This window comes from Choloepus didactylus, chromosome 7 (assembly GCF_015220235.1).
Source record: "Choloepus didactylus isolate mChoDid1 chromosome 7, mChoDid1.pri, whole genome shotgun sequence".
Classification (NCBI taxonomy): domain Eukaryota; kingdom Metazoa; phylum Chordata; class Mammalia; order Pilosa; family Megalonychidae; genus Choloepus; species Choloepus didactylus.
Genome location: NC_051313.1, coordinates 112,563,606 through 112,587,693, shown reverse-complemented (window position 1 = coordinate 112,587,693; position 24,088 = coordinate 112,563,606). Strand labels below are relative to the sequence as shown.

At 37.7% G+C, this 24,088-nt stretch overlaps 1 protein-coding gene across 2 annotated transcripts in view; it reads left to right on the top strand.

Annotated features, from left to right (window-relative positions):
- DNAH8 (dynein axonemal heavy chain 8) overlaps positions 1–24,088 on the top strand; it is a 323,187-nt gene that overhangs the window by 234,169 nt on the left and 64,930 nt on the right. For both annotated transcript variants that reach the window (XM_037842901.1, XM_037842900.1), the window contains 4 exons: positions 9,426–9,547; positions 12,668–12,786; positions 14,429–14,631; positions 23,092–23,165. In XM_037842901.1, coding sequence (XP_037698829.1) covers positions 9,426–9,547; positions 12,668–12,786; positions 14,429–14,631; positions 23,092–23,165 — 518 coding nt within the window. The remainder of the gene's footprint in view (positions 1–9,425; positions 9,548–12,667; positions 12,787–14,428; positions 14,632–23,091; positions 23,166–24,088) is intronic.

Genomic DNA, 24,088 nt, shown 5'->3' with positions numbered 1-24,088 from the left:
CGCAGAATGGATCAAAAAAAATGAACCATCAATATGTTGCATACAAGAGACTCATCTTAGACACAGGGACACAAAGAAACTGAAAGTGAAAGGATGGAAAAAAATATTTCATGCAAGCTACAGCCAAAAGAAAGCAGGTGTAGCAATATTAATCTCAGATAAAATAGACTTCAAATGCAGGGATGTTTTGAGAGACAAAGAAGGCCACTACATACTAATAAAAGGGGCAATTCAGCAAGAAGAAATAACAATCGTAAATGTCTATGCACCCAATCAACGTGCCACAAAATACATGAGAGAAACACTGGAAAAACTAAAGGAAGCAATTGATGTTTCCACAATAATTGTGGGAGACTTCAACACATCACTCTCTCCTATAGATAGATCAACCAGACAGAAGACCAATAAGGAAATTGAAAACCTAAACAATCTGATAAATGAATTAGATTTAACAGACATCTACAGGACATTACATCCCAAATCACCAGGATACACATACTTTTCTAGTGCTCACGGAACTTTCTCCAGAATAGATCATATGCTGGGACATAAAACAAGCCTCAATAAATTTAAAAAGATTGAAATTATTCAAAGCACATTCTCTGACCACAATGGAATACAATTAGAAGTCAATAACCATCAGAGACTTAGAAAATTCACAAATACCTGGAGGTTAAACAACACACTCCTAAACAATCAGTGGGTTAAAGAAGAAATAGCAAGAGAAATTGCTAAATATATAGAGACGAATGAAAATGAGAACACAACATACCAAAACCTATGGGATGCAGCAAAAGCAGTGCTAAGGGGGAAATTTATAGCACTAAACGCATATATTAAAAAGGAAGAAAGAGCCAAAATCAAAGAACTAATGGATCAACTGAAGAAGCTAGAAAATGAACAGCAAACCAATCCTAAACCAAGTACAAGAAAAGAAATAACAAGGATTAAAGCAGAAATAAATGACATAGAGAACAAAAAAACAATAGAGAGAATAAATATCACCAAAAGTTGGTTCTTTGAGAAGATCAACAAGACTGACAAGCCCCTAGCTAGACTGACAAAATCAAAAAGAGAGAAGACCCATATAAACAAAATAATGAATGAAAAAGGTGACATAACTGCAGATCCTGAAGAAATTAAAAAAATTATAAGAGGATATTATGAACAACTGTATGGCAACAAACTGGATAATGTAGAAGAAATGGACAATTTCCTGGAAACATATGAACAACCTAGACTGACCAGAGAAGAAATAGAAGACCTCAACCAACCCATCACAAGCAAAGAGATCCAATCAGTCATCAAAAATCTTCCCACAAATAAATGCCCAGGGCCAGATGGCTTCACAGGGGAATTCTACCAAACTTTCCAGAAAGAACTGACACCAATCTTACTCAAACTCTTTCAAAACATTGAAAAAAATGGAACACTACCTAACTCATTTTATGAAGCTAACATCAATCTAATACCAAAACCAGGCAAAGATGCTACAAAAAAGGAAAACTACCAGCCAATCTCCCTAATGAATATAGATGCAAAAATCCTCAACAAAATACTTGCAAATCGAATCCAAAGACACATTAAAAAAATCATACACCATGACCAAGTGGGGTTCATTCCAGGCATGCAAGGATGGTTCAACATAAGAAAAACAATCAATGTATTACAACACATTAAAAACTCGAAAGGGAAAAATCAATTGATCATCTCAATAGATGCTGAAAAAGCATTTGACAAAATCCAACATCCCTTTTTGATAAAAACACTTCAAAAGGTAGGAATTGAAGGAAACTTCCTCAACATGATAAAGAGCATATATGAAAAACCCACAGCCAGCATAGTACTCAATGGTGAGAGACTGAAAGCCTTCCCTCTAAGATCAGGAACAAGACAAGGATGCCCGCTGTCACCACTGTTATTCAACATTGTGCTGGAAGTGCTAGCCAGGGCAATCCGGCAAGACAAAGAAATAAAAGGCATCCAAATTGGAAAAGAAGAAGTAAAACTGTCATTGTTTGCAGATGATATGATCTTATATCTAGAAAACCCTGAGAAATCGACGATACACCTACTAGAGCTAATAAACAAATTTAGCAAAGTAGCAGGATACAAGATTAATGCACATAAGTCAGTAATGTTTCTATATGCTAGAAATGAACAAACTGAAGAGACACTCAAGAAAAAGATACCATTTTCAATAGCAACTAAAAAAATCAAGTACCTAGGAATCAACTTAACCAAAGATGTAAAAGACCTATACAAAGAAAACTACATAACTCTACTAAAAGAAATAGAAGGGGACCTTAAAAGATGGAAAAATATTCCATGTTCATGGATAGGAAGGCTAAATGTCATTAAGATGTCAATTCTACCCAAACTCATCTACAGATTCAATGCAATCCCAATCAAAATTCCAACAACCTACTTTGCAGACTTGGAAAAGCTAGTTATCAAATTTATTTGGAAAGGGAAGATGCCTCGAATTGCTAAAGACACTCTAAAAAAGAAAAACGTTGTGGGAGGACTTACACTCCCTGACTTTGAAGCTTATTATAAAGCCACAGTTGCCAAAACAGCATGGTACTGGCACAAAGATAGACATATAGATCAATGGAATCGAATTGAGAATTCAGAGATAGACCCTCAGATCTATGGCCGACTGATCTTTGATAAGGCCCCCAAAGTCACCGAACTGAGCCATAATGGTCTTTTCAACAAATGGGGCTGGGAGAGTTGGATATCCATATCCAAAAGAATGAAAGAGGACCCCTACCTCACCCCCTACACAAAAATTAACTCAAAATGGACCAAAGATCTCAATATAAAAGAAAGTACCATAAAACTCCTGGAAGATAATGTAGGAAAACATCTTCAAGACCTTGTATTAGGAGGCCACTTCCTAGACTTTACACCCAAAGCACAAGCAACAAAAGAGAAAATAGATAAATGGGAACTCCTCAAGCTTAGAAGTTTCTGCACCTCAAAGGAATTTCTCAAAAAGGTAAAGAGGCAGCCAACTCAATGGGAAAAAATTTTTGGAAACCATGTATCTGACAAAAGACTGATATCTTGCATATACAAAGAAATCCTACAACTCAATGACAATAGTACAGACAGCCCAATTATAAAATGGGCAAAAGATATGAAAAGACAGTTCTCTGAAGAGGAAATACAAATGGCCAAGAAACACATGAAAAAATGTTCAGCTTCACTAGCTATTAGAGAGATGCAAATTAAGACCACAATGAGATACCATCTAACACCGGTTAGAATGGCTGCCATTAAACAAACAGGAAACTACAAATGCTGGAGGGGATGTGGAGAAATTGGAACTCTTATTCACTGTTGGTGGGACTGTATAATGGTTCAGCCACTCTGGAAGTCAGTCTGGCAGTTCCTTAGAAAACTAGATATAGAGCTACCATTCGATCCAGCGATTGCACTTCTCGGTATATACCCGGAAGATCGGAAAGCAGTGACACGAACAGATATCTGCACGCCAATGTTCATAGCAGCATTATTCACAATTGCCAAGAGATGGAAACAACCCAAATGTCCTTCAACAGATGAGTGGATAAATAAAATGTGGTATATACACACGATGGAATACTACGCGGCAGTAAGAAGGAACGATCTGGTGAAACATATGACAACATGGATGAACCTTGAAGACATAATGCTGAGCGAAATAAGCCAGGCACAAAAAGAGAAATATTATATGCTACCACTAATGTGAACTTTGAAAAATGTAAAACAAATGGTTTATAATGTAGAATGTAGGGGAACTAGCAGTAGAGAGCAATTAAGGAAGGGGGAACAATAATCCAAGAAGAACAGATAAGCTATTTAACGTTCTGGGGATGCCCAGAAATGACTATGGTCTGTTAATTTCTGATGGATGTAGTAGGAACAAGTTCACTGAAATGTTGCTATATTATGTAACTTTCTTGGGGTAAAGTAGGAACATGTTGGAAGTTAAGCAGTTATCTTAGGTTAGTTGTCTTTTTCTTACTCCCTTGTTATGGTCTCTTTGAAATGTTCTTTTATTGTATGTTTGTTTTCTTTTTAACTTTTTTTTTTTCATACAGTTGATTTAAAAAAGAAGGGAAAGTTAAAAAAAAAAAAAAAAGAAAAGAAAAAAGACAAACAAGGAAAAAAAAAAAAAAGATGTAGTGCCCCCTTGAGGAGCCTGTGGAGAATGCAGGGGTATTTGCCTACCCCACCTTCATGGTTGCTAACATGACCACAGACATAGGGGACTGGTGGTTTGATGGGTTGAGCCCTCTACCATAAGTTTTACCCTTGGGAAGACGGTTGCTGCAAAGGAGAGGCTAGGCCTCCCTGTATTTGTGCCTAAGAGTCTCCTCCTGAATGCCTCTTTGTTGCTCAGATGTGGCCCTCTCTCTCTGGCTAAGCCAACTTGAAAGGTGAAATCACTGCCCTCCCCCCTACGTGGGATCAGACACCCAGGGAAGTGAATCTCCCTGGCAACGTGGAATATGACTCCCGGGGAGGAATGTAGACCCGGCATCGTGGGATGGAGAACATCTTCTTGACCAAAAGGGGGATGTGAAAGGAAATGAAATAAGCTTCAGTGGCAGAGAGATTCCAAAACGAGCCGAGAGATCACTCTGGTGGGCACTCTTACGCACACTTTAGACAACCTTTTTTAGGTTCTAAAGAATTGGGGTAGCTGGTGGTGGATACCTGAAACTATTAAACTACAACCCAGAACCCATGAATCTCGAAGACAGTTGTATAAAAATGTAGCTTATGAGGGGTGACAGTGGGATTGGGAATGCCATAAGGACCAAACTCCACTTTGTCTAGTTTATGGATGGATGTGTAGAAAAGTAGGGGAAGCAAACAAACAGACAAAGGTACCCAGTGTTCTTTTTTACTTCAATTGCTCTTTTTCACTCTAATTATTATTCTTGTTATTTTTGTGTGTGTGCTAATGAAGGTGTCAGGGATTGATTTAGGTGATGAATGTACAACTATGTAATGGTACTGTAAACAATCGAAAGTACAATTTGTTTTGTATGACTGCGTGGTATGTGAATATATCTCAATAAAATGATGATAAAAAAAAAAAAAAAAAATAAGCCCCAAATATCAATAGCTTAACCCAAGAAAAGTATATTTCTCATTCATGCTGCCTCTCCAACATGCTTATCACAGTCACTCAAGAATCCAGTAATCCACGATTACTATGGCAGAGGGACAGGGATGTGATAGTTGTGTGCTGGTTCTTAAAACTTACCCAGAAGTGACATGTCACCTACACTTCCAATAGCCAAGGCAAGACACGTGGCCACATCTAACTTCTAAGGGAGAGAAGTGCAATTCCCTCAAGTGCTCAGAAGGACAGAAACTAAATGTTTGTGAACATTTCTAGTGACTACACTAGCCTGTCCTATTTGAGATGTCCAGCAGACAGTTAGAAAAGATAGCCCAGACAATTTAAAAGAAGTCAGACAGCTACAAAGATGGAACCTAAGAAGACAAACCAAACAAAACCCGGAACCATGGGAATGAAAAAGGTAATCTAGAAAGAAAATGTAGAGTATTTCCAAATTCATACTAAAAGGTGATAGGACATGATACTCTTTTACCCTTAACATATTATTTGTAAGAAATGGGCAGGAATCTATAGTTTCTTACATTCTATCAATTCCCTTTCTCTACTTCAGTTAATTCCTTCCTCAGATCCAGGTTAGATTACCACTTGGGAACTTTGTAAATGATTTAGCATAATCTCTGAAATTTCTTCCTTACTTATATCACCTTCATGAACACAGTTTTTATTTCCTGTAGTTCAAAGGATATTGAAATATGACACATGCAGGGGAAGTTGGTGTCTTAAGCATTTGTAAGAGTAAACAGTGTGGTATGGTAAAGCGTGCGCTGAACTAGGGACCAGGGAAACAGATCAGGCTGTTCCACTGACTAGCTATGTGACCCTGGAGCGTGAGCAACCCAGTACCTCCATGTGCAAGAGGCGATAGGGGCCCAGAGAAGAACAGCTATTACCACCTGAGAGAGAGGAGGGTCCAGAGGCTTGGGATTTTAGTCTCTGTGATGTTTAAATAAAGTTAGCATGGATTTCCCTAATCTAGAAAGCTACTTTGTCTCATTTTAGTCACCTTTAAGTTCTCACCTGGACTTGTTGCCACTTCTCTGGTGTTGGGGGCACTGAGCAGTGGGGGGACATCGAAACATGGGAATTCAGGTGGCAGCAGCAAAATGAGTCTCACAACTTGGGAAAGCCTTCTACCTGTGAAATATAAGTGGGATGGGAATAATATTTTAAGATCTTTTCTTATTGATAAGCAGGCTTTTATTCCTGAATCCCCTCTGCCAGTATGGCCCCAGGAAAGGGGGCAGATATGACATAGAAAGAAGTGGGAAACCTGGTCCCTGGGCTCTCAGTGGATTGTGGGGAGGAAAAGGGAGCCAGGAGTAGAACAAGGGGGTCAGATGCAAAGATTCTCACCTCTTCCCTGTCTCCCAAGGCTGATCCTCAGGAGGAGAGTGCTGGAGAAACATCCAGAAAGGGAGAGTCTCTTGCCTTCTGCTCAGTGCCACATCCAACACAACACAGAAGCAGCATTGCAGCAGCAATGGAGGGGAGTGGCTAGCTAGGTGGATGAGGCTGAGGTTTAGCAAGCAGGAGTGAGGGGACAAGGAAATGAGGGCTGGTGCACAGCAGACGCCTGGGATTCGAACCAAGAAGCTTCAGGACAGTGGGACTTTGTAACTGGAGACAAAGGACCAGGGCCAGGAGCTTGGGCTCTGGATAGCAGTCCATTGCCCCGTAGGTCAGACAGGATTTGTTGTAGCTCCGAGTACGAAGATCCGAGCCTGTGACTGAGACAGTGGAGGCTAGAGGGCAGCATGCAGATCTGAGGCTTCCTCCCCATCAAGACATAACTCCCCCCACCTCATTACTCCTCACTCTGCAAACACAGCCAACTGGGTTCTTTGAAAGAGAGTATGTGAATCAGAGGAGACTGAGAAACACGGCAGTGCAGTGGGGAGGGAATTCATGGGAAGGGTTAGATTTGTTACAGAAAAATAAAGAAGTCTGCGTGTCTATGCTGTGGTGTGAATACATTTGTGAACCCATTTCATAAAACTGGAGAGTCAGGGAGAACCAGATTATATAGGGCCAGGAGAGAAGTGAACCAGATTATACATGGCCAGGAGAGCAGTGAGAGAAGTTTGAATTTAATTTAGTTGCCAATAGGGAGCTATTGAATGTTTTATGAGCTCAGATGTGGCACAAATAGAGCAGTACTTTAGGAAGATTAATCTGGGATCTGTATTTCGAATAGGTTGGTTGACAAGTACAATCAGCTCAGCAGTAAAAGAGTTTTTAAAACAAAACTGGTTTATTGTACAGTTTGTATTAGTTTTGAACTGGCTTACCTTTTGACTGAATTATTTTTCAAAAGATGGTATGACTTTAATTGTTTTTTTACAAATTTCACAAAACTGACCCTTAGATCATAGATACTTTTTATCATTTTGAACTCAATACTTAGGGGGAAAGGAAGAAAGAAACATTTATCATGGCAGAAATGTTTGATTTCCCAAGAGTGACAGACCTTTGTATCAATCACTGCTTCTTTTTTGTAATATGTGTAAGGTGCCTTTGACTTTATGATCAACCTAGATGTCAAAACATGTTGAAAAATGAAAAGTATACCAGGGGAGAGCCTGCATTATAGAGTAACTATGTACCTGTTTTCTCTGCCTGGTTATTTTAGAAAGATATTATCTTTCACTTGTCATAGAATATGGACAAAAGGACACTTCAGGGGTCCACTCTTGCCTTCCAGATTGGACTGGACCTTGGCCTTCCAAAGCAGAGGGAGGGAGGGTTAATATCAAAATAAGAGCTAATACTCATTTAACTCCTACTGTGGGCCAGGAGTGTTCTAAGCTTTCTACGTACATTAATTTATTTAATCTTCGCAGCAACAAGTCTGGTGGGTTTTATTATTTCACCCATTTGACAGATGAGGAAACATAGCGTTTGAGCTCCTTGTCCAAGTTTACTTGGCATAAGTGGCAGAGCAAGGATATTTTGGGAAACAGTATGGGCTGTGATTGTTCTGGGCTGGCTTAGGTGTACATTATGTTTGGAAACACTGAGGTAGCTTAGATGCCGTCTCCTGAAGTCTCTGAGACTTATGGTCACATGAAAACATTTCTTTGGAAATCTGTTAAGACTGCAGGTGCCTTGAACCCTATGGTCAATGATGGACTATAGTTTAATAGTACATTTGTAAAAATGTTCTTTCATGAATTCTAACAAATGTACCACACCAATGCAAGGTGTTAGTGAGAGAGTGATATATGGAACTCTATGTTTTATATATGATTTTTCTGTAAACCTACAACTTCTCTAATAATAAAATGACTCTCTAGTGTTTGCTTCTCCTGCGAGTAACTGCTAGTATCAGTGGTAATGGTGCTAGAGTAAGGCTCTGTTTCACCAGGTTGCAAGGGGCAGGGAGCAGTGAGAGGAAGGTTTGTAGGTTCTAAGGGTGTCCTGGCACTCAGAACTGCCGATTCCAAGTCTTCTGTGGTAGAAAAAAAAGGGGTTTACTGAACGGAAGACTTCAGCTCAGGCACGTTCGCAGGAAGATGCTAGACCTAAGTGGTAGTCCTCTCACAGTCTTCATCCCTGACCCTTTTTGCCCAAGGGTTAGTATGTAAAGTGGAGGAATTTGTTGAGTTCTTAAGGAGGATTATAGGATTTAAGATGTCAAGAATCACTGTTCTGCATACATCTGAGTTAAATAGCTGTGGAGCTGGAATTATTGTTATAAAACATTACAAAACACATCCTATAGAGAAAATTCAAAATTGTAACTATAATCACATATTTTGCTGGAAACTGGCCACATTGGGCATGCTCATTTGACTTTCGATTTGCTTCAAAATAAGATTTGATGCTATCTGTCATCCCTCTCTCTCTCTCTCTCTCATCTCTCTCTCTCTCTCATCTATCTCCATCCATCCTGGTAACAAATAGAATTGAGTATCAGACTTTGGAGGAGTGATGACTAATTTAAGAAGTGATTTTTTTAATCACACATGAAAAGACAAACCTATTCATTGATATAAAAATTTTAAGTTTCAGATAGCTAAAAAAAAATAAAATAAAAAGGCAAGCAAGTAGAACCATCTGAGAAAAATTCTTCACAGGAAAAACTGATGAGGAATTTTTATCTGCTGTTTTTAAGATGGTATAAATTAATAAATAAAACATGAAGACTTGAAGGAAATATACCAAAACTATTGCCACATTTTCTGTAACATGGTTATCTTGTTTTTATTATTTGGAAAATAAATTTCTGAAAGCAAAGTACAAGCTGACCTGACTCACGCTGTCTGACGCTTTTCCCCAGGGGGAGCAGCTCTGGATCTGAAAGCCTGCCCTCCCAAGCCTTTCCGCTGGATCCTCGATATGACCTGGCTGAATCTTGTGGAGTTGAGTAAACTTCCACAATTTGCAGAAATTATGAATCAGGTAATAAAGGACTGATTAAAAGTATTTGCAAACCCAAATAGACATGGGCCATTATAACTGGGCACCTCTGGCAAGCAATCCTTCACCAATCTTAGACAGGTGGACCTCAGAGGTAACCTTTTTTATTTCCAATTAAGAAAACAAATGTATTGATATAACATCAAAGGAAACAAGCTCACTTGGTATTTCCATGTAAGGTCTTAATGCTTACACATGGCCATCCTTTATAAAAGACTTCAAAAAAAATACACAAACTTTACTTACTTCCATCCAAATCTTTCCAAATATCACCCCATCTTTGGTCTAGGAATTTTCTGTCTTCTTGATGTGTAATGACCTTATATTGTTTGACATTTTTTTCCTCGGAGGAGTGGGTAAAATGGCTGAGTGTAAGCTGTGAAATCAGATTGTCTAAATTTGACAAAACCCAGGCTCTGCTGCTTACCAGCTGTGTCCTTGAGCAAGTTACTTGGCCTCAGAAGTAACCTTTTAATAGGTACAGGTGCATGCCTTTTCCTTCTGTGTGGTGGGCATGGGTCATTTTTATATGCCTACTTGAGTTGCTGTCAGAATCAGAACTAGTAACCAGTAGGTGGAGCCTTTTATTGTAGCATATTGATGTTCTTACACGTTTGCTTCTGCCTATGATTGTTATTTATGCAAATTTGAGATTGGGACAAATAAAAATTTTAATCAATATTTTAAATCAATATTTTAATAGTGAAAAAATAGCACCAATTTACCTGTTGATGCTTTTTTCTTATTTGAAAATGTAAATTGGTTATTGTAGGTTAGTTGTTGATTCAATTATCATTGGAAAACAATTATACAACTCAGAATAAAGATGGTTGTTTATTACTGGGGTCTATATTGTTTACAACTACCTGTCACTAGTGGAGTGTCTGTGTTTCCTCGTGTAAAACCTGCTAATTGTCTGTTTTCTATTGTCGCTGGTGACTAATAAATGGGGCAGTGGATAGATCACAAGTTGTCAGAAGCCTCATACTATAATCACTGATCTTCCCCCAGAATGTACTACACTAGATGTGTGTTATATAGATCTTTACTGATCCAGCTGTGGTTTGGTGTCAATTGTAAGAAGTTCCTGGCTTCCATCTGGGGGTAGACAGTAAGCTTTGTTTTGTAGCATAACCATAGACAGGTTCCCCAAGTCCAGACAAATACTTTTGATTTAAAAAAAAAAGTGCTCTTGTTCTGGGTCTGACTGGAGACTGGGCAAGGTAAATCTTCAACCACCTTTGGAAAAAGCACTCTACACCCATGCCCTCTGCTGATGAGTTGTATTGATATAAGGATATGGGTTATTGCTTTTCTCTGTCAATTAGATTTGAAGTATCTGTAGTTTAGAATCTGATGGCTTCTATTGCTTACTATGGGATAGGTCCCTTGCAACAATAATAACCTGGCAAGGGAAGTATTTTTGTCCCCTTTTTATAGACAGGAAAACTGAGACTCAAAGAATCTTCTGCCCAAAAGCCAAATGGCCAACAAGTGGCAAAGCTGTCATTTGACTACATGCTCTTTCCCTGGCATCACGAATATTTCTCTTCATCACTTCTTCCACCATCAGATAGGCCAGATATGAGGGGAGGGACATTTCTCATGAAGGTCACAGAAGTTCAGTGGGGTCCTGCCATCAGGTGACACTTGATCAGTCTGACCTGTCTGGGAGGGAGGGGAGGAAGCAGAAGAAGATCTATTTCCCAGCTGAATGGGTGTCAGGAATTGAAACAAGAATAACCTCAAGTGACAACTGCTGTGGCCTTGGCATCAGAGGCTAAACTGTTAAACACATGGAAGTGGTTTGTGCTAAGACACAAAGGCTAGGAAAGGGAGTGAGAAACAGAGGTCAGCTTCAAGGGGCTGTACGTCATCCCATTGCCCATCACATATGCAGCTTGCCCCATAAGCTCTATTGTGGTAGAGTCAGAATTAGTAGATAGAAGACCAGTAGGCTAAAGAGTAATCCCCTCTTGCTTCTTAGGTCTCTTCTCCGGCCTCTGGCATGGAGGAGGCCTGCATGGGGGGCTGTGGGTAGCAGTGCATCAGTATAGGAGCAGCACCTGGACCCTCCAAGGGAAGGTGGCATGCAGAATGATTCTTTGGGGGCAGCCAACCAGGAAGAGCCAGTTGTGAAACATTTCAGAAATCCCCTCCATCTTGCAGTGCCCCAGGGACAAAATTGGGCATCTGGATTATAGAATAACCCTTTTGTTATTAATTTTGTTATTAATATAACTCTATATCCTAGCCTTAGAACCCTGTTCTATATTTTACATGATGAATTGTTCATGTAATGTGTGAATTTGGGTAGTCATTTAACCTTTCTATGCCACAGTTTCCTCATCTGTAAAAATTGAGGATAACAGAGATAAAAATGCAATCCTTAGTTCTAGCACCCAGTATGTGGTATGTAAGATTTGCTATTTGCTATTTGCTATTAGTGCTTACCATGGCTTTTTAGAAAGTGCTTACCAACACTAGACTTCTTCCTTTCTTAAGTTTAAGATGTCTAGACAGCTAGGAAAATAAAAGTTTTGATTTTGTCATAAGTCACTATTTTAAGTAGAGGTCAACATTTAGTTTTGGTTGTCAGGATGGCTATGCCAGTGGTTCTCAACCAAAGGAGATTTTGCCTCCTCTCCTGTCCCAGAGGACATTTGGCAATGTCTGGAGACATTTTTTGTTATCATAAATTGAGGGTACACCTAGATGCTACTGGCATCTAGGGGGTAGAGGCCAAGGGGTATTGCTAAGAATCCTGTGATGCATGGGATGCCCCCCAAGACTAAGAATTATCTGGCTCAAGATGTCAATAATGCCAAGATTGAGAAACTTTGGTGTATGTTATTTTTCCTGCCCAACCATTTTAATGAATAATATGGAAAACCAATGGAAAAGTGAAAGTAAATAGTAATATCCAAAATATGGTATATTTTGAATCATTGATTTTGAAGAAAAATTTAAACTGTATTATTAGCCTTGAAAAATTATTGCTTTGAAAAGAATAACTAAGGTTAATCAGAATCCTCTACAATGTTCAGTATATGTTCAATATATGTTCTAATCGCATATATTCCAACCACTTCCTTGTTCTAGATATCTCGTAATGAGAAGGGGTGGAAAAGCTGGTTTGATAAAGATGCTCCAGAGGACGAAATTATCCCTGATGGATATAATGATTCACTAGATACCTGCCACAAACTTCTACTTATCAGGTGAAAATAGATATCAGACCTGGAAGCATCACTGATCATATCTGTCAATTATAGATCTTACCCCTGTGAATTTATTCTACTACATCCTTATAGTTAAAGGATCTAAATTGCGGTTTTGAATGGTAATTCTTCATTCCTTGACAAGCAAAATGAAATGGTGATGGTGGCAGGGAATGGTATATTTTGACAATGTATTAATAATAGTGCTTTTAGCAAAAAATAAGAGTGAAAAATTTGTTTTTATTCACTTTGTTAAACATTTATTGTTGAGTGAATCATTTATTGTTGAATTTACTTCTTTTGAAAAAAAGTAGACCTTATAAAGTTACAAGACTATTAGCTTATAAGCTAAAATTGAATTTCATTTGAGAAAAAACAAAGCTATTGTGCTATTGAAATATATAAATAATGTTTTGCCTATGAAAATGGAAGCAAAAGTTTGAAATTAATGTTAAAGAAGAGCATTCCTCTCCCTTCTCACTTTTCACGTTTTCTCAATCTCAGTAGCTCAAGGAAGTCTTCTATACTGAAAGATCAGTTGAAATGTGTGTATGTGTGTGCCAGACAGAGAGAGAGAGAGAGAGATTGGTGGGCAAGGTGGAAGCATGGTGTTGTGGGAAGATGAGACCACCCAAAGAATCACAAAAAGATTTAGGGTTATTTTTTAGCAGTGTATGTCTTTCTTAATGTTATGTACCTGAGCTTGCACACCTTGGAAGAAACTATTTTCTGGATATTGTCACCATTTGTGAATGGCCAGAGCAGTCAACAATGTTGACTTCATGATCTACAAAGTATGAAAAGTCTGCTTGTTTTTACTGAAATAGATGTGACTATCTTTTTCCATCATTTTAAAATTGGATCTGTGTCAGTTGATAGTGTACTCTACTAGCAAATAAAAATCTGTATGCTTGCCTATGATCTAAAGTATCAAATGTCACATGGCATTTATTTAATGTGTCTGTGTGTGTGGAACCTACCATAATGTACGGTACACAAATGGTGTTACATAATGCTTGCTGATCAACTTTTGACACCTTTGACACATTGATTCTCCCCCTCAACACTTCAGAGCCTCAGGGTGTGTATCAGGTTGGCCTCATTGTGTATTGGAGCTGGCATAGGACACTTTCCCTTGGTTCTCAGCTTAATCCCCAGAACTAGAGCAGGGCCTGGTGCATACTAGGCACTCAAATATTTTTCCAAGAATGAACATACTCCTGTATATTGTGATTACTTTGAATGAGGAATTGCTTACCTAAAACTGGTAGCTTCAGTTATTAGGGATAAACACTGATTTTTAAAAATAATTAATTAAAATTTGACAGTAGTTGATTCTTCTGAAAATGAGATACTTGGGTCACCTGACTTCTAAGTTCCCTTCCAGATCAGCAGAAGATCCTGTACTTACTGACTTAGCCCTATTCCCTGCCAACCACCTATCACCAATACCACATGATTAAATTTGCACTCATCTAGGGATGGAACACTTTGACATCCCTCTTACACAGGTCTGCGTGAGGGAGCGTTAGCTTCTTGTCTTTTTTGCAAATTAAATATATATTCTTTATTTGCTTAGAACTAAAAAGAATAAAAAATGAAGACATGGAATTTATTTCCTCTGAATTGTATTCATTTCTAGATCTTGGTGCCCAGATCGTACTGTTTTTCAAGCAAGAAAGTATATTGCAGATTCTTTGGAGGAGAAGTACACAGAACCAGTTATCTTAAATCTGGAGAAAACTTGGGAAGAAAGTGATACACGAACGCCTCTGATATGTTTCCTTTCCATGGGATCTGATCCTACCATTCAAATTGATGCATTGGCCAAGAAATTGAAGCTGGGTATGATCAACAATTTTTGAAACTGCAAAACTTCCATGTTTTTTATTACAAATATGCCTTTTGTAATTTCATAACTGATTCTTAGAAATAGATCCATAAAATTCAGTTAGGAAGAACAGCATTAAACTTCTTCCTTATTCCTCCCTTTCAGATCTCCTAGAGTGAATTATGATATAAATATCTTTTTGCAGGGAGTAATATACTCATCTATCATATACTGCTGTATTTTTTTTTAAGATGTAGGCAGATTTCCATACTGCATGGATAGTAGACTTTCAAGGATGAAAATACAGCATCAAATTTTACTGCAATGTTTATAAAATTACAACAAAGTTGTAATTTTGTATTTTGTCACAAATTGAATAATTTTGTATTTTGTCACAAATCGAATAACTATAGCCATTATTTTAATGCATAGTAATTAGCAACTCGTTCATTCTTGTTTTCATTCAGTAACTAGTTAGGATGGCAGTGTACTAGATTCAGGGAGTACAAAGATCAATACAACATAACTGGGAAAGACAGACATATAAAAATGTAATTGAAGACAGTGTGACAACTGTTGCATTAGAATTTATAGTTTGGGCTTGATTATAGGATTCGGAGTTACTCAGAAAGCATCATAGTGAAATTTTGAGCAGGATAAGAATGTACCAGGTGAGAAAGTGGGATATAGAAGGAAAGTTTTTCTGGGGAAGGGAGGCAGGATCAAAAGTTATAAACACATAAGTTGTGGGAGCAGTGACTGAGTCAGTGGGACTGATGTATGGGGATTTACATGATGCAGAGCAGATTGTGATAGAATTCAGCCATCCCATAAGGAGGGCTGTTTATCCACTCTGCATACACAGAAAATCTGAATGTTGCTGGTATTGTCATTTGAGGTCTGCCAAGTTCAGATCTCTATAACTACACATTGAAGGATTAATTCATTCAGGTCTCTGTAAAAATTATAAAATTGATTGGGTTATGAATCTCTAAACATACTCTATGAAATAAAACTTAAATTGAGTTTATTATATAGTTATTATGAACATGGCCTAAAAGTGATTAATCATGTCCAAGTATTAGCCACAGATCCCTGTGCATTAAGAAGTTACTGTAAAGCATAAGCTTTTGTTAGTATGGTCTATGTTCACTTCCTCTTTTCTCATCTTGACTTTGCTCTGTTTATTGCCATCATGCTGTGATATATTGATCCGTATTGAAATGGTCATTTTCTTCTATCTGAATGTTGATACCTCTTCTGGTTTGCTAATGCTGCTGTTATACAAAATACCAGAAATAGATTGGCTTTTATAAAGGGGGGTTATTTGGTTACAAAGATACAGTCCTAAAGCCATAAAAGTGTCCAAACAAAGGCATCAACAATAGGGTACCTTCACTGAAGAATGGGTGATGTCATCCAGAAAACCTCTGTCATCTGGGAAGTCACATGGCTGGTATCTGCTCTGGGGTTCTGGTTTCAAAATGGCTTTCTCCCAGGATGTTTCTCTATAAGCATCTGGGGGTGTTCTCTTAGTTTCTCCCAGGCAAACTCTGGGCTAGCAAAAGTCTACTTTTAATGGCCATCTCCAAAATGTTTCTCTCAGCTGCAGCACTGAGCTTCTTCTGTCTGAGCTCTTATAGGGCTCCAGTGATTTAATTAAGACCCACACTGAATGAGCGGGGTAACACCTCCATGGAAATAATCTAATTAAAGGTATTACTTACAGGTGGGTGAGTCACATCTCCATGAAAACAATTAAGAAGTCACACCCTATTAAAAAATATGGCTTTTGGGGGGACATAATATATCCAAACTGGCACAATACCCAATGCAACAAGTTTCCAGGTTCTGATGGCAATTGATCGTATTTAAGTCTCATCAACCATCTTTAGAGGAGTTTTTTTGCTCTGGTATTTACTGCAGCATGCCAATGCCTGATGTGGTCTAAGAGTAGTACCTGTCTCACAGCCTTGAGTGTGCAAATCTCTCTCAGAGCTACTCCTCTGTGGGTTTTTGCCCAGCTGCTTCCATGCCTGAGTTCCCTCTACACATAGGCTCCTTTTCTCTCTTGCCACAAAATAGCCTACTCCACGTGGCAGAAGTCCTGCCCTCCGGTGGCTCTCACACTTTACTCCTTGCATATTCAGCACTTCTGGGGAAACTTCTCTTACTCTCATGGTCCCAAGTCCAGATATCCAGGGAGGAAGCGTATTGGTTTACCTTTGGTCATGTGGTCATGTGTTCCTTTCTGGGCCAACCAGTGAACTGCTGCTATGGAGATAGTTCAACCCAGGAACCACACATATGGAGCAGAGCTGGGGAGTGGGGCATTTCCCAGAAGAAGGGGCCATTGTTTGTAGAAGAAGGCGGTATCCTGCTAGAGTTATTTCAAATGTTAACTTAAAATAATGCTGTTGTCTAATACAAGGGTTTAAGAACAGAACTAAGAAATTCAGGGTCACCTTTGGCAGAAATTATAACTATGGCATTGAATAGGTATGTCAGGCCAGAATTGTGTCATCACTTGATAGTGTTATCATCCTCTTGCTTTGCTTGGCAATTTGATGATTTCCGTTTCTTGCTATTACTTTAGTCTTCCCTACAACAATTCTAGCTTTTATTGGATACTTTGTTAGGATAGTAAAACAAAGTAGATTTGGTTTTGACTCTGAAGGACCCAATGACTTTTGTAAAGAACTCTTTTGCTAAATCATGTTAGCAACGTTAGGAAGTTTCAAGCTCTTCACTACTTTGGGTTGAAGTCCTGAAGATAGTTGTTAAAATGAAAGCATTATATCCCCCTCTGGAAACTTCTAGGATGAAAAACTGTGTTGATGAAAGGGGCATGAGTCAGCTGTCAAAGCAGATTTTCAAAACCGTTATGTGTGGCCTTCAGAATCTCTAAGATTAGTATTGTTTTCCCACAACCATATTCCAAAATTCCCAATGCATGTTAATTTAAAACATTTTTATTGAGCAAAAGAATATTAACTCATCATTTTCAAATATTAAGGTGATAAACAAATTGTACCAACAATAAAATGAAAGCATTAGGTAGGCAGAAGAACATATTAATCTAGTCTCAACTATAAATGTTTTGTTTAGATAACTGGATAATAGGAAATCATAGAATGTTCAAGGTGAATGGGACTCTGGAAATATTGAAATCTAACCACCTTATTTGGAGAAACTTAGGTCTGGAAATAAGGCCTTGTAGCTAGTTGGTGACAGGAGTAAGTCCAAGAGCTCTGTATCCCACTTCGATGGTCTTTATCTTTCATTCCCTCTCACTGCCTTTATTGGATGAATAAACCAGTTACCAGACAATAACTTGAGGGATGGGACAGAATCTAATAAGCCTTTATAGGAAAAAAATCTGAATATGAATCTTACCTGGTGATGATCAGGATCTGCAGTGAGAGACAGATACATTCAGAAACAAAATCAACACATAAATACATAAAAGTGGGAATGAGAAAACGGATATAACAACACCTATATATATGTAATGAGAACATGGTACACAATTTTGGTAATAAGTTTGAAAATATTAAAATTGACAAGTTTCTAGAAAAATACAAATTTACAAATTTTTCTCAAAAAAGATGGAAACCCTGAATAGACGAATAATCAAGGTGAGAAAAATGAGAGGATTTTAAATTATTACCTCAACAAAGACTCTGGACTTGGGTGATTTTTTGGGTGAGACCTTGAAAAATTTCTGTTCAAGAACATAGAAAGAGGATACATTTTCCTCTTTATTTTAAAGGAATAGCATAATTCTGATATCAAAAACTGACCAAGATAGTAACTACATGAGAGAAAGAAAACCACAGATTGATCCTTCTTAACAATGTAAATACAAGAATCCTAAATAAAAGAAGAATTTGGTGGAACATTGAAAAGAGGAATCAGTGGAACATTAAAAAGAGGAAGAAAATTAGTAGTAACATGCCTTGACCAGATAGTACTACATGGGAGAATATAAGAAAGAGATGGTATTAAGAAATCTCCTATTATAATATATCATAGCAATAAGTGAAAGACTGTCTTAAGTCACTGTACTATTATCTTTGTAGATGCTAAATCCACATTTTATAAAAATCAACATTACATTTGACTTTTAAAAAGTAGGGAACAGACGAATATTTTATTAATATGATAATGAATACAAACTTCAAACACCAACATCATTCTTACTGGTGAACACTAGGGACATATCCATTCAAGTCAGGAATAAAATAGAGATGTCTGCTATCACAACAATTATTTAGTCTTGTGGTGGAAGAAATTGCCAATGTATTGTAAGAAACATAACTAAAAGACATAACTACTGGAAAGGGGGTACAAAATCATCATTACTCTTAGACAATGTAATTGTCCAACTAAAAAACACAAATGAATCAACTGCAGAACGATTAGACCCAATAGGATAGTTCAGTAAGGTGGCTCGTCTCAAAATAAATATATAAAAATCAATGGACATTTCTTGTAAAGTAAAATGAAAAAATATACTATTCCCTATTGCAATAAAAATAAACAAAGCTGAGAAATAATTTTTAAAAAGCCTATTTGAAGAAAACTGTAAAACTTTCTTAGAGACATAAAAGCCATTTAGAATAAATGGAGAGTTAAACTACACTCCCAATATAAAGATCCAAAATTGTAAATATGTCAGTATTCTCTAAATTAGTCTATAAATTGAGTGCATCTAATTGAAATTCCTATAGCATATTTTTTTTTGAATTGGATAAGGGATCTTAGATCATCTAGAAGCAATAAATGGACAAGAATAGCCAAGAAAGCTTGTTAAAGAATGATATTAAACCAGCACCACCAGTTTTTAAAAACTAGATTTTAAATCAGTGTGGAATTGGCCCAGAGGAGATAAACAGATGAATGGAGCAAAATAAAAGACCAAAAATTTGACTCTAGTATACATAATTACTTAGTATATGGTAATATTTGCATTTCAAATCAGTGGAGAAAGAATGGATTAGTCATTAAATGATGTTGGGATAGCAGGTTAACGTCAGGAAAAAAGTGAGAGCTTTACCTCACGTTAAACTTCAAAGTAAATTCTAGGTTGATTAAAGTATTAAATGGTTTACATTTAAGCTATAAAAGAAGAAAAAGAATTTATTAGTGAATAGTAATATACTCTTAGAATGGCTAAAACTTTCTTAATCATGATTTCAGAGCCCAAAGTCAGAGGGACAAGATAGTCAGTTTGATTGTATGGAGTTTCAAAATATCAATATGTCAAAAGCACCATAAATTAAAGTAAAACACAAATGAGGATATGACGGTAGGTTGGAAATTACAGCATACCATTTTGGCTGGAGGCACTGGAAGTCCTTTTTATTTATATATCAAGAATTTTGTAAATATTTGTATGCTTTGCTCAGCTATTCTACATGTATGTATTTTGCCTAAGAATGTATTGAGAGATACACATCAACATTTATATACAAAGATGTTTAATCTAGTGTTATTTATAACACTGAAAAACTGAAAATAACTTAAGTATATAAAGGGTAGTGGTTGGTTGAACAGGGAAGCATCAGCATGTTGGAACTCTATGCATCCATCAAAAATTATATTTTCCAATAATTTTTAATGACAGGAAAATGCTCACAAGTTTCTATGTTAAAAAAGTAAGAGACAAAATGTGTCTGTATGTATACATATATGTAATATATACATTATAATAAATACATATATATGTATTTAAGACAAATCTAAAGTACCTAATTCAAAACCCTTAGGGTCAGATATGTTTCAATATTCAGAATTTTCCAGCTTTAAGAAAGATAATATATTACATAATATATTATGTAATACATTGCAGATAAGATAGTCATAAAAATAGGGATAAAGACTAAATAACCTCACATCCATTCAGGTCAGGTTTTGCCACCTGTTCTGGTTTGCTAATGCAAAATACCAGAAATGGATTGGCTTTTATAAGGGGGATTTATTGGGTTACACATTTACAGTTCTAAGGCCATAAAAGTGTCCAAACTAAGGCATCAACAAGAGGGATACCTTCACTGAAAACAAACCCATGGCATCCAGAACACCTTTGTCAGCTCAGAAGGCATGTGGCTGGTGTCTGCAGGTCCTTTGTTTCCTGATTGTGTTTCAAAATGGCTTTCTTCAAAATGTCTCTGGGCTTCAATCTCTTAGCTTCTCTCAGCTTTCTGCTTGGTTCTCCTGGGGCATTTCTCTCTAAGCATCTGGGAGTCCGCTCGTAGCTTCTCCGGGGCAAACTCTGGGCTTCATCTCTTAGCGTAGCATCTCCAAATGTCTGGATCTGTGTCAGCTCTTAGCTTCTCCCAGGGGCAAACTCTGATTATGTATCTTAGCTTCTCTTCAAAATGTCTCTCTCAGCTTCTCTGAGCTCCTTATCTCTGTGAGCTTTCTTGAAGGACTCCAGTGATATAATCAAGACCCACCCTGAATGTGGCTGGGTAACACCTCCATGGAAATAATTTAATCAAAGGTCCCACCCACAGTTGGGTGAATCACATCTCCATGGAAACATTTAATCAAACTGTTCTACCCAGCAAGATTGGATTAAAAGATCATGGCTCTTCTGGGGTGCATAACAGTCTCAAATTGGCACACCACCAAATGATTTTGTGGCAAAACTTTCCATTTTTAGAGATTTTTGAATTTTAAAACTAAGAGTAAAAGATTGTGGACTGAGTATATTAAAGAGATTAGAATAAAGATCTCTAGGGAGGAATATTGGTGATTTTTATTTTCTTCTTTGTATTTTACTGTATTTACTAAAGTTTTTACACTGAACATATATTACTTATATTAGAATCTGGATATGTTTTAAAGGGAGGCCTCCTAAATTTTCCCCCTACCCGTTACCTGGATCAACATAACGAATTTAGGCTCATAGCCACCAAAAACCCCCAGTCCTTCCTTTTTAAAGGTGTATTTGAGAAGAGTTGGAAGGAGAGAGATGGGCTGTGGCTCACACTCATGTATTAATACCTTTTGTCCCTATCAACTTGCCTCCACTGACCTGTTGAACATATGTGTTTTTTCCAAATATGTCTTTGTACAATCCAGAGTCTCTTTCCATTCAAGGTCTGCCTCCCCTTTCTTCTCCTTTTATAGGTTGGGCAGGATTCTTCTTAAGCGCCCCCTGGGAGCAATGCCTCATTCCTCTTAGAGGGCTTTGGTGGGAAAATCCAATATTTTTTGGTTCCTCTTGGACTATTGCAATTCCTGATTCTCCAAGCAGAAGAATACTGTCAGGCTGTCCACTGATTGCAAAGCCTTTCCCTGGGACCCTGAGTCCATGAATAATCCCTGATTTTGCACCCTGAGATCCCCAGGTAACCTTTGGCCACTAACCACACAGTACTATTTAAATGGTATGTCCCGACAACTTTTTCTCTAAGTCCTGACATAGTTTCCTCCCCAACCCATGAATTTCTCCTTTCCCTTGTATCCCCTACCAGCAGTTCCCAAACTGGACTCACTGTTTGCCCAACCATAGCAACCCATGTTTCTGAGGACCCAGGTTCATCCAGTAGTGATGGTAAAAAAATTCACTGGTCCACAATGGGTGAAAACATTCATTGGTCCACAGTATCTCTACTGACCTCCTTACTCATGCAGAGAACATGCAATTCCTCAAGAAAATATGGACCCACAAAGGCTGGTTCAAAAACTAATTTCCAATTGCACTTTCATAAGCATGATTCTCCGAGTTCTTCAATTTAGTGAATTCATGTTGCAGGGCACAGTTGTAGTTCTCTGTCTGGGGCATCTCTTCCTAAACAACCAGCGTATTCTCCCCTGAATAATGATTACATTTCTGATTTTGGCATGGTCTCCACCTTCTCTTAGTTCTTGGTTCCAAGATGGGGATTTAATCTGAGGAGCAGCTGAAAAGTGGCTTTTAGCCCGGTTTGAAGCCATTATTGGTCCGGGCTGCTTCTATTTCCATCTCAGAAAAATGGACAAACAGACAAAAAAAAAAAAAAAACTCTACAAGCCTGACATCTACAAAGAATACAAAGAAAATTAAAACTTGATTGAAGCATCTACTAAAACAGCAAAGGAGGACTCTAACCAAAGCATACAGCAAAACTCAAAAATCCTCTTTCACTCTAAGTATCTATGGTAGCTTTAGAGCTGCCTTTCCCACCATCAGTCTTTCTCCTGATTGTCTCCCAAGGCCCTGAAAGGCTCTCTCAAAACCCAGCCTTATGCCTTCTATCCCCAGCTCCCTATGCCCTTTCCAGCTGGTGCACACAGTTCTCTGCTCCCCTCATTTCTCTGATCAACACAGCCAAGGCCAGGCCTGTTTGAACAACAAAGTCTCCTTTTTTTTTTAGAAGCAATGGAGGTTGAGAGGCTGTGGGCATTCAGAAATTAACTTTTTCCTTAATCCTGTTATAAAATTGGCATGTTCTCATAGAGAACCTTCTCCTGTGTTACAGAATGTAGAACTATCTCAATGGGGCAAGGACAAGAAGTGCATGCTCGGAAGCTTGTTCAGATGTCAATGCAGCAGGTATGTAACAAGGTACATTTACTCCTTATGCACCATTACTGCCATCATCGCTCTGTCCATCCAGTCTGCCCAGGAGAGCCACAGTGACGAATGAAGGATTCTTCCTGTGATGCTCAATCATCATTTTCCATTTTCGTTTTTGTACATATAAGTCAACCTTCGATTATCTGTCAATTTTAAATCTCAAGCCAGATTCCTCCTGACATCCCCAGGGAAAGCCCAATCCATTTCCTATAGTATATGCTGCATTGTATTTTCACTCATAACTTTTGACCATTTGATGGACATACCTTTTGACTTCTAGAGATCAAAAGCACTGACAGTCTTAGAATTTCATGATCAGCATTAATAGTTAGTACTTAAGATATAACAGATTGAGACAGTAAACTTTCAATTTTTGGTTGAAGTCAGGCTTTCATTTTTTATTAATGGATAGTTTCAGGCAAATAAATATTTGCGAGTGTTATGTTCAAATCTTGATAATAGTTTTTATTGAAAATTGCAAGCTGAATGGAATGTTGAGAAATGTTTCCCATCACACCTAATAAATACACAGGACATTAATTTTCCAGAAATGCTCTGTAGATAGCAATTTCAGCTGTAATAAGAAATTGCACCATTTATAAAAATAAAATAAGACCTTGGTTTATCTTTAAGCTTTTTATCTCATAACATCCGTAGTGACTTTGGGGTGGCTTTTCCCTTGGAATTAATGACCAGAGAGGGTTAATGGGCTAAAACTGTGCTATGGTCATCAATTTTCTAGCTGGTCATTAATTCTCAAATGCCCTCTGCCTTAATCTTTATCACAGAATTAAATTCAATAAGATATTGTATTCAATTTATATATATATCAAAGCAATTACATATGATTATTCTTATTTGGATCAAATGATTCACTCTACTGAGCAATTTGACAGTTT